The sequence below is a fragment of the Peromyscus californicus genome, unplaced genomic scaffold (assembly GCF_007827085.1).
Source record: "Peromyscus californicus insignis strain IS unplaced genomic scaffold, ASM782708v3 Scaffold_6__1_contigs__length_162567912, whole genome shotgun sequence".
NCBI lineage: Eukaryota > Metazoa > Chordata > Mammalia > Rodentia > Cricetidae > Peromyscus > Peromyscus californicus.
The window spans coordinates 61986168-61998519 of NW_026294584.1; the positions used below are offsets into that span (position 1 = coordinate 61986168).

At 37.6% G+C, this 12352-nt stretch overlaps 1 protein-coding gene across 15 annotated transcripts in view; it reads right to left on the bottom strand.

The window, feature by feature from the left end:
• The window catches only part of Kmt2c (lysine methyltransferase 2C), a 230470-nt gene that overhangs the window by 133496 nt on the left and 84622 nt on the right, over positions 1-12352 (bottom strand). For all 15 annotated transcript variants that reach the window (XM_052719471.1, XM_052719463.1, XM_052719473.1 and 12 more), the window contains exons 5-6: positions 11661-11809; positions 10557-10666 (exon numbers count right to left, since the gene is read on the bottom strand). In XM_052719471.1, the coding sequence (XP_052575431.1) occupies positions 10557-10666; positions 11661-11809 (259 nt within the window). The remainder of the gene's footprint in view (positions 1-10556; positions 10667-11660; positions 11810-12352) is intronic.

Genomic DNA, 12352 nt, shown 5'->3' on the forward strand with positions numbered 1-12352 from the left:
CAAGAAACCTAAAATACAGTCTTTATGTCATTTTCACAAGTCTTTGCATTCCTACAAAAGTTCCTAGGCTTAATCTCTGTCACAGTTGTGCTCTGAACTTCAGCTCTCAGCTTCAAACTAAAACAGCTCATGTTGAAGAACAGCAAAATTTTAAGATAACAAGGACAAGTGGAAACTTTAGAGAACACACACAAACAAGACAGAAGAAAAGATCATTTCCAATTAACAATATCAAGGAATAGCAATACTGGAGGAAAGCAAGTATCTATAAAACATTACCTGCAGGCTTGGAATACAGTTCAATGGTACACCTAGCATGTTAAAGCCCTAGCCTAATCCCCAATATGACACTTTAACTTTTCCATATATACTTTATGTACAAACACACTTAACATTTTATATGTCCATAATGTAAGGGGTGTGTGTGTGTGTGTGTGTGTGTGTGTGTGTGTGTGTGTGTATGTCTCTCTCTCTCTCTCTCTCTCTCTCTCTCTCTCTCTGTGTGTGTGTGTGTGTGTGTGTGTGTGTGTGTGTGTGTGTGTGTGTGTGTGCAGGAACACAGGCACACATGTTAGGCACACTGGCAGCTTCAATTCAAGAGAGAAAATAGCTGGGATGTGATTACTGATAAATACTATCTAAAACTGCAGCTATAACTATATCAATAACAGAAAAAATAGAATTCAAACTAAACATCAGAGAATAGGTAAAAGGTAATAGATGATATTAGCTTTATACAGTATAAATGTAAAATAAGAACATTATTACTCTTCATACATATAACATTACTCTTTATACAGTATAAATGTAAAATAAGAACATTATTAAGGCTCATGAATGTAACAAATATCTTCAACATACAAAAAGGATTGGAAATATGTGCATAAAATGTCAAACCAGCCGGGCGGTGGTGGCGCACGCCTTTAATCCCAGCACTCGGGAGGGAGAGCCAGGCGGATCTCTGTGAGTTCGAGGCCAGCCTGGACTACCAAGTGAGTTCCAGGAAAGGCGCAAAGCTACACAGAGAAACCCTGTCTCGAAAAACCAAAATGTCAAACCAAGAGGTTAAGTAGACATAAAATAAAGAACTTAATAACAATCAAGTGTGATTCAATACTCACAAAAACATACAGATACACACACAGATGTACATAAAATTCTCAAAGTATTCATTACATATATGAACATAAATAAATGCCCAATATACAAAAGATCGTATATTTTCTAGGCAGTATTTAATAAAATAAGTATGTCCTGTGACCTACAACAAAAACTAGAAACTTGGAATGTAAAGATAAATTCCATATCCACCTACTGGAAACTTTAAAATCTCCTTTTATATAACAGTGGAGTTTTTGTTTTCTTCACAGCTGGCCCAAACAAGTAAAAAGATACTTTCTGAGAGTCAACCTGGTTCTGCCTAAGGGCCTTAGCAACAGCAGCTGAAACATGATCTAAAGATGACTTGGACCAATGAAAGGCAGTCATGTCACACCAGCAGATGCATATTCATCAGACCACCCTCCAGGGTGGGGTGGAGGGTATATATGGCTTGCCTTTTTCCTGAATAAACTGAGCTTGTTGTTTCGACATTCTCCCAGAGTCTGTGTCATTGACTCTGAACCTACTTGGCCCCCTTCTCCAAAGGCAACAACAGCACAAGACCCTGCTACACTGGCATATCACTCACACACACACACACACACACACACACACACACACACACTAGGAATGAGGAACTACTCCATTAATTGACCTCCAGGTCCAGAACCAGAACTAGCAGCTGCTGTGGGATGTCTTCTATATGTTGTGAATATATGTGGCTCCCACTGGATAATAAATGAAGCTACACTGGACTACAACAGGTCAGGATGGAACCAGGAAGGAAAATACAAAAGAGAAAGTCAAAGAAGAACGGCAGAGTTCAGGAGACACAGGCCTGTCACCAAAGGAGCAACAAGATACCAGCTGATCAGTAACACCATGGCCACGTGTCAACATATAGATAAATATGAATGGGTTAAATTAAGTTGAAAGAGCTAGCTAAAATAAGCTGAAGCCACAGGCCATACAGTTTGTAATTAATATAAGCCTCTGAGTGATTATTTTATAAGCAGCTGCAGGATGGTGGATGGGAGAGATTTGTCCCGAAGCAGGGCCAGGTGGGACACAGAGAAACTTCCCTCTACAACCAGCTATCACAAACAACAGCTGAGTCTATGATCCATCCCATACTGCATGCACCTGAAGACAGTCCCGCCAACATATTCTAGCTCCAGGACCACAGCTACAAGTACCATATAGCCAAATGTGACTTGTATCCAGGGAAGGACATTGCAGCACCCCACAATGTTAGAACTACAATTATTGTAGACAAAATCCTCTACATTTTATTAATTCAGAACCATGACAATTCTGGCACCATTGATCCAAGTATCTCTTAAGCTTGGGCTGAAGGACCCCAGAGACAGTGTTCCATATTCTGCTATACAGGGACAGCAATAAATGCATAAACAGGCCAGTGCCAGGGGAACTAGATTCAACAAGACCTGAGAACACACTCTTGTGCAAGCTCGTATGTATTGAAAATTCTTACAATTACCTTCATGAACAGTATAATCTAGACTACTGAGACACTAACATTGACTACATACACAAGAATAAAACAGGGTTCCACTTTTGAACTCATCTATAACCTACTCAAGTAGCACACTAGATCTCACCTAAACAAAAAAATATTTTCCTGTAAAAGCTAGGCCTCAAAATGGGAACAACTATTACAACAAGGAAGGATCACAAGAAGAAAAAAAAAGAATACTCTAGCAAAGTAACTGCTAAAGAAAAAGACATGCAAGAAATACAGTATGATACTTCCAAAGGAACACATTAATTCTCCAACAATAGATCCCCATGGAGAGGAAATCCATGGAATGTCTGAAGAAAGACTCAAAACTAAGTAAGAAGGAACAAAAACCTTAAACTGAAAACTTTCACCACTGAAACAAAAAAATACAACCAAGAGCAACCACAATAGAATAAACCACTGAAAACAAAGAATGCCTGAAATGCTGAACAAGTGTGTTGAGGAAGGAAAAAAATGGAAAGGAGGGAAAGGAAAAAAGAGGCAGGCAGGGAATGAACAAAAACTATGAGTTGTAGGACTCATACCCATTGAACCAATATTCATAGTAAAGAAATTCCAACAGGAGAAAATGAAAAAGGCTCTGAAACCTGTTTAGTGAAATAAGAGCTGAAAACCTGAAGTCTTCAGAAAGATACACACATCAGAACTTCTAGAGTAAAATGACAACTGGAGAAGTTGGTGAGACTGTGACTCCTCCAACATTGTGGAACACAATCTAAAGAAGGTCAGTTGTCTTATTCTCTAAGTATTAGTATGCTATTATGTGAGGCTGAGCTAATCTGGGGGCCTGAGAACAAAGAACACATCACAGAACCTGAAATCAACCCACCAAAGCCTCAGGGTGAGAGAGCTATAGGGCAGCTGTGTAAAGGGGAGAGAGCCCAGCTACTTTAATAACACCATGTTAAAAAGATCATTTACCACAATCAAGTTGATTTCATTGGGATACAAGGATACTTCAACATAAATCAATAAAATTTAGTGACGAAAAAAGAAAGAGAAAGAAAAATCTGATTACATAAAGTACAAAAGGCCTTTGACACATCCATTCATGACAAAAATCACTGAAGAATCTGGGAAGAGACCAACATACAAACAAGACACCATTACTGAACAGGGGAAAATTGAAATATTCTTCAAAATCGGGAATGAGACAAGACTTCTTCCACTCTTATTCTTCCATATAGAGCTTGAATTCTTGGCTATGCCATAAGAAAAGAGAAAGGAAAAAGAAATACAAATAGGAAAGAAGTAAACTGATCCCTATTTCCAGATGATATGTGTTACACTTAAAAAACACTGGACAACCAGAAGCTTTTGTAGATCTGAAAAACACATTCAGCATTTCAGCAAAGTAGCAATACATATGTTGATGATGGGGGGTGAATGGAGACAGGACAAAAACCAAAGTTGGTCTTCATATCAAGTTCTAAGCTAGGAGGGGCTACATAGTGAGACCATGGTGTTGGGAGGTGGTTGATTTAACTGAAATTCATATACGATGGCTTTTTAGAAAATGGAATAAACAAAGGATGATGAACAACTTCTTCAATGACAACTTAAAACACTGAGAAAAGAAACTGAAATGGTGCCAGAAAATAGAAAAAGCATCCCTGCTCATTCAATGGCAGATTCTGTGAAAATGGCAATATTACCAAAAGTGGCCTATAGATGCAATCTCCATCAAAATTCCATTAACATTCTTCACAGAACTGGAATAACAATGCTGTAATTCAAGGGACTAATCATGTCTCATACTGAAATAGAAACTAATGAAAGTCACCACCATATGACTGACCAGACCTGTAAGAAATGTCTAAATGTGTCCAAATTAGAAACAAAAGGACAAGCCACACTCCAGAGGCACAGGCAGGAGGATCTCTGTGAGTTCAAGGACAGCCTGGTCTACAGAGCTAGTTCTAGGACAGCTGGGGCTACACAGATAAACCCTGTCTCAAAAAACGAAAAATAAAAAAAAAGAAGGAAAAGAAAACTAAACAAAAAGACAGTAGGTGCCATCATGAAAACACACAATATATAAAACTGACTAGAAATGACACACATGAAAGAAAAGAAAACTGCCAGGCGGTGGTGGCACTGGCCTTTATTTAATACCAGCATTTGGGAGGCAGAGGCAAGTGGATCTCTGTGTTTTTGAGGCCAGCCTGGTCTACAGAGTGGGTTCCAGGAAAGGCGAAAAGCTACACAGAGAAACCCTGTCTCCCCTCCCCAAAAAAAAAATCAATAAATGAACCAAAAAATAAATAGAAAGAGAGAGAGACAAAAAGGAAAAGAAAATTAACTACTTCTATGAAACTACTGAAAGGTGGAAAAGAATAAACAACACAAAGCACAAAAACACAAAGCACAAGAGGAATTCCACACTAACCAATAATAACCTTGGATGGAAATATATTAAGTTCACCAGTCAAAAGCCTTAAACTGGCCAGAATGAATGAATGAATGAATGAATGAATGAATGAATGAATGAATGGAGTCCCAGTGGATATGTACTATATAAGAAAATTATTTTACTGGAAAAAGAATCCCATAAAATGAAAAGGAAGTGTTAGACAAAGATAAACCTCATCAATGATAAAAAAAAAATATACTCACCTCATACAATAAAGATTTTACATCAAAAACCATAAAGAAAAAAAGAGGGTTAGGAAAGTGCTACAGACTATTCCTTTAGACTGTATGAATATATATTGCTCTGATTGGTTCAATAAAGAAGCTGACTGGCCAATAGCTGAACAAGGTTAGGCAGGAGAGCCAGACTAGGAGAACGCTGGGAGGAAGAAGGGCTGACTCGAGTCATCGACCAGACACAGAACAAGTCGCACACACAAAATGGGATAGCGGTAAAAGCCATGAGCCTCAGGCAATACATAGATTAATAGATATGGGTTAATTTGTAAGAGCTAGTTAGTAACAAACTTAAGCTATTCACAAAGCATTTATAAATAATCTTTACTCTCCAGTTTGGTTATTTGGGAGCAGGCAGTCAGCACAGGCAAGTCTCTTGTGGATAAAGTGTTGGCTGTGTAAGCATGAGGACCACAGATTGGATCCTCAGGACCCAAATGAAAGCTGAGCAGGCTTAAGGACCAGCCTGTAATTCCAGTGTCCAAGAGATGGAAAAGGAAAAAAAAAAAAAAGATGCCCTAAGAGCAACCTGACTAGCTAGATTAGCAGAATCTGTGCTCGCTGGGTCCAGTGAGAGGTAAATACCTTCTGTCAACCTCTGGTCTATACACATAGACTATATATATACACACACACACATCCACTAATATACATAAACACACTCATACCACATATACATGTAAAAAAGAAGGCCAGTATATACTGGTGAAATGAACACAGTACATTCTAGGATCAATCACATGCCAGGTCACAAGTAAATCTCAATAATTTTTTTTAAAAACTACAATCACATTTTGTATCTTTCTTAAGCAACAATAGAATGTAACTAAAAAATCTACAGGAAGGATCACGGAAAACATACAAGTACATGGAAATAAATTATGGTTATAAATGACCAATGAATAATGGAAGACATTAAAAGGAAAATTAAATTACTGAAACAAATAAAAATTTAAAAACTTGAGGGAGACAGAAAATACAGTACTAAGAGGGAGGTTTGCAGTAATAATACAAAAAAAACAAAACAAAACAACTATTTCTTGGAGCTGGAGAAATGTGACTTGCTCACGCAGAGGACCCAGTTCCCAGTAACAACTTAAGGTGGCTTACAACCAGCTCTTTAACTTCAGCTCCAGGGGATCTGATGCTCTCTTTTGTCCTCTATAGACACCTACACATCTATGGCATACACGCATGTGCCCCCCCCCAAGAACACAGACAAACAAACACAGAGAGACAGAGACCAAGTGGGGTGGACAGATAGAGACAGAGAGAGAGTTATCCCAAATAAACATCCTGATAATGTACATCAAGGAGACAGATAAACAAGAACAAAACAAAAAAGATGAAAAGTAGAAAGAAACTGTTACAAAGACCAGAGGATACGTAAATAAAAATATACATAAAACCAATGAAACAGTAGGTAATTTTTAAAGGCAAATAAAGCTGAAAAACATTACAGCCAATTAATGTTAAAAAAGAGAGAACATGCCTCTCATTGGTGGTGATGGTGGTATATACCTTTAATCCCAGCACTTAGGAGACAGAGACAGGTGGATCTCTTGAGTTCGAGGCCAGCATGGTCTACAAAGTGAGTTCCAGGACAGCCAGAGCTGTTTCACTGAGAAACTCTGTCTCAAAAGAAAACAAAAACAAAACAAAACAAACAAACAAGAATGTCTATTTAGTATGGGCAAAATCTTAGCAAGAGCAATCCAAACAGAGAGAAACTGAAGAGGAAGAGCTCAAATTAACTATGCTTGTTGATGACATGATTTTAAGTAGGAATAGCTAAATGCATTATCAAAATTTGTTGAAGCTGGTAACTACATTCAGTAGTGTTAGTATACAAAAGAAGCATACAGTGTGGGCAGCTCAAGTGTTACAGTGCTTCCCAGCATTCACAAGGTCCTGGGTTAGATGTCTAGCACTGCATAAGCCAGGCATGTGTTAAGCTACACCTTTACCAGCACTCTAGGTGGCAGCAGAAGGATCAAAGTTCAAGATCACTCCTGTTTATACATATTAAGTTCAAAGCCAGTGTGGCATGCATAATAATATCTGTTAAAAATAATAATAAATGCACATAGTTCAATGTCACAGCATAGATAGTGAGTACAATATGATTTGTGATTTAAAAAATATAATTTGATAAAAATAAATAAATAAATAAATAAATAAAACGTTCCATGATGCCACACAAATATAGTATGTTCATTTTCCTCTTTTCCTCTTTTTAACCTCACTGCCATACATTAAGTCTTTGTTTTTAAGGTCAAGACAATCAAAAACTGGCAAACTGCAACTGTAATTAACAATAAGCTGAACAGGAATTCAAAATGCCTATGATCTCTGTAGCAACAACTCCACTGCAGTGCAGCATAAACCTCACACTACATGAAAATAAGTTGGTATGATTGTTGCTATCCTCCACTCAAAATTTTATTTTTAGACTCTAATATTTGAAATTCATAGAATTATCCTATTATGAAATTTTATCCCATACAGAGACAACCAAACCAAACTAGTGGGAACTCATGAACTGTGGATCGATAGCTGTGGAGCACCCATAGGACTGGACTAGGCCCTCTACATAGGCGAAACAATTGTTTATCTTGATCTTAAGGGGCCTCCTAGCAGTGGGATCAGGATCCATCCCTGGTACGTGAGCTGGCTTTTTGGAGTCCAGTGTCTATAGTGGGATACCTTACACAGCCATGGTAAAGGGGGAGGGGCTTAGATCTGCCTCAGCTGAATGAATCAGGCTCTGCTGACTCCCACAGGAGACCTTGCCTTGGAGGAGGTGGGAATGGGGGTGGGAATGGGGGGCAGGAGGAGGGAGGAGAGGGGGATCTATGGTTGGTATGTAAAATAAATAGAAAATTTCTTAATAAAAAAAATGTTACCCATTTATTCCTTTTCTTTAAATATTAAAAAATGAAAGTACCAGTAACTAATTAACCAAAGGACAGAGTTTAAAAAGAAGCTATAATTTGCTGTCCTCACAGTTCCCAAATAAAAGCCTTGGGGGTGGGAGGAGCAGGCTGATGGCTAAGCAGTAAAAGCATTTGCACCAAGTCTTGAGTTTAATCCTCTGGGCTCTAGCACACACTTGTTAGTGAACACACACAAAAGTAAATTAATACACACATGCATACATGAACAAATAGACAGGTAGGTTAATGTAATTTTAAAATGTTTAAGTCTCATAGTAAATAATAGGCCTGAAATTCTTTTTGTCTTTCCAACTACTTAGGTGCCCTGAATCCCTTTTCAACATTCAGAATGTCAATCTCTTAGTTTTTGTTTTTTAATGTACTGAAAAATGTCTCCAGGTAAAGCAATAGTTAATATCAGTCCTACCCCTGTAAAGCCCAGGCTACAAAAGTGTTGGGAGTACGGACAGTATGTAAATTATATCTACTGATATACTGAGTATACTAATAAACTTTCCTGAGCATCAGAGAACAGAGCCAGCCACTAGATTAAACATAGAGCTAGGCAGTGGTGGCACACACCTTTAATCCCAGCACTTGAGATCTCATGCCTTTGCTTGGGAAGAACATACACCCTTAATCCCAAGAAGTAATGTGGCAGGGCAGAGAAAGGTATATTAGGCATGAGGAAACAGGAACTCATTTTCCTTAGGCTGAGGATTTTGTAGAAGTAAGAACTAGTGGCTGGCGGTTCAGCTTTTCTGATCTTTCAGCTTCCACCCTGATATCTGGCTCTGGATTTTTTTTTTTTTTTTTTTTTTTTTTTTTTTTTTTTTTTAGTAAAAGACCATCTAAGATTTGAACAACGATTATCTAAAAGTAATTTACATAGACCCAAGAAAAGTTCAAAAACAATTACAAAAAAAAAAAGCAACACCCAACAAAATTTACAATAGATACACAATAGATAAAAGATTATGTCTAATAAGAGCAGAAAATAATCAAACTATTGAGAAAAGCCAATAAAAAATTAATCCAGAGTTGACAAAAATGTTTAAATTAGGAAAGATGTTGAAATTGTAATTATAAATGTATTCCATGTGTTCAAAGGGTTAACTAGAGACATGGAAGATATAATAAAAAGATGAGAAACAAATTTCCAGAAATAAAAAACATACTACAAAAAGTATATTGGAGATGACAAAAGATTAGAAATCACAGGCAAGGTTACTAAATTTGAAGACAGAAACACAAGAAACTTAAACAAGAATCAAAGAGGAAAACAGAATCTTTAAAATGTTATTGAGAGGCATAATATACTCAATAGGGGCTGAAAGCCAGATATGGTAGCACATATGTAGAAGCAGAGGATCATTATCAGTTTGATGCTGCCTGGTCTACATAGCGAGCTCCTAGAGAGCCAAGACTACACAGGGACACCTTGTTCCAAAATAAATAAGGGGAGGCTGAAGAGGTTAAGAGCAACTACTGCTCTTGTAGAGGACAGGGGTTTGTTTTCCAGGGACTCATGTGGCAGTTCAGAACTCAGGATACATAGGTAAGCAGATCTCTTAGTCCAAGACCAGTCTGGTCTACAAAGTAAGTTCCAAGACAGCCAGAGCTACATAGAGAAACCCTGTCTCAAAAAAACCAATGGATGGGATGGGGTGGGGTGGGGTGGGATGGGATGGGATCGGATGGAGGAAAGGAAGGATGGATGTGGGGGGATAGATGGATGGATGTCTAGCATGAAGCTAGGCACAGAGGCACACATCTTTAATCCCAACACTTGGAGGCAGAGGCGTGGGAATTCTTGAGTTCAAGACCATTTTGGTCTACATAATGAGTTCTAGCCAGGGATAGAGAGAGACAGTCTTGAATTAAGTAAGCAAATAAATAAATAAGTAGCTACATGGACACATAAATGTAATCAGTAATACCCATTTCTAAAATGGATCATTTTTATTTAAGTGTAAAGTATTTAAGTTTTAAGTTAACTGAAAAATAATCTTATACAAACTACCCTTGGTGTAATTATCAATTTCATGTTTTGAGGGTTTTCCATGATAGTACAATTTAATAAATAATTCTTCCAAATGAAACTTTATCTTTGTATAAATGCTAGAAGATTGTACGACTGGGCTAGGGATGTATGAAGTCCTGGATTCTATCCATAGCACCACACAGATACTGAAGAGGAAAGGGCACAAAATCAGATTTTATTCAAGATCATCTTCCATTGCATATTAAGTTCTCAAAAAAACAAACAAAACCAGAACAAACAAAAAAAATTGTTTGTGATTTAGAGATTTGTTTGTTCTACTCACTTCTGTGCTCCCTGAGACAACAGCTTTGTCCACGTTCACTAATAATGGTTCTTCCATTTGGCATATTCCCAGTGACCACTCCACACATCGATGATGAGCCCAGCAAGTGCCTAAAATAGAAAAAGGAACAAATTGATAAGCACTGAAGGTACTGCTGCAACTTGGGTGTGGTAGCACATGGCTGTAATATCAGCATTAGGGAGGCTGAGGTAGGAGGATCCATTCAAGGTCAGCCAGGGCTATAGAGTTAAATGAGTTTCAGGCTAATGAGGACTATAGGGCAAGAATTATCTCAAAAACCAAACAAACAAATCAAAATGTGTAAATACACAGTGTATCTTTATGTGATTCCATTAAAGTAGCCTTTCTCAAACTGTCCCAGATTGTGACTTGGAAGTGAGAGTACCTATTTGAGGACCTTTCAGGAATGCAGAATTACAGGGCATAATTGCCCCACTAAACCAATATGACTTGTGCTACAGTTTAACAAGCCTTCCAGGTGATTCTGCTGTACACAGAAATTTTGAATTGGTAATTATTTCTTTCACAAGAAAAATTCACTTAGTTGTTTTATTTAAACACTGATCTATTTAGTATCTTTACATAAAATGAAAAGAACTGTTTAATATGAAGCTGATGACAAGGGGGCATGGAAAATTAACAGCATCTACACTTACATTCCTCTCAATTCCATCCAAGAACACCATTTTCTGCTTAAATTCCCCATTGTACAGCATTTGGCCTACTATCAACCATCAGTCCAAATGCAACAAGTGATTGACTTAAAGACCCAACAGGACCATATCCTGTGAATCACCAAACTATTACAGTAAGTAAATCACTTGAGGCAAAAGTTTGCACTTCATTTCTACTGGCAAAAGGTCTAGTCTAAAATGTTCCCTAAGTTTTCACAAGGTTCTTTAAAGTTTTCTCTTTCAACTATCAAATACTTATGACAATCAAATGCCTAATCAAGCACATTTAACTATGACACTTTTGTGTAATATGATCTTAATTATTCCTAGAATTTACTATTGAATAAGCACCAAAATATAAATGCTTCCAGAAACAAGTGGAAGCTGCTACAGCAGAAAGGCCCCCTACCTGTGGAATCAAATAAGGCTTGGACATCAATGGCATCAGGAAGGCCAACCAGACTGAGTTCATCCCATAACTTGCCAGCCTGATCCTCAGAAGATGTCTGGGTGCTTACACTTACACAAGAAACTACATTCTGCTGGGGAGATCGTTCTCTGAAAAGAAAATTAAGATACAAGCTGTGAAAGGAAAATTGGAAAATTCATTTTTAACAGTGTATGTCAAATCACGTGGAAGACTTGGGGCCTGGCAAGCCTCGTCACTTCAGCTATTACTTAAGACCATTGGGTAAGGAGAGACAAGTCTTGTGTTCAACATTAAATAGCGAAAATAAGATAATTACCACTAAAACTTTCCCCTAATAATCTATAGCTCATGGCATTTTGTGAGTTATGATGTACTGGATATAGATCCTAAGTCACTGAACTTCTGTAAGCTGTATATTACCATGAGTCTTGTTAAGAGACAATCGGCCCATATATTAATGCCTGCATTTGAAAACAAAGGTAGATGAGTTTGAGGCCAGCCTGGTCTACACAGAGTTCCAGACAAGCCTGTGCTACATAGTGAGACCTGGTCATACACAAAAAAATTAAGTTAAAAAAATCAAAATTAATTAGCTATTTATACTTCATTAATAACATACATTTTATAAGTATTTAAAATCATTACTAAGCTAAATTAAACCATCTTACCCT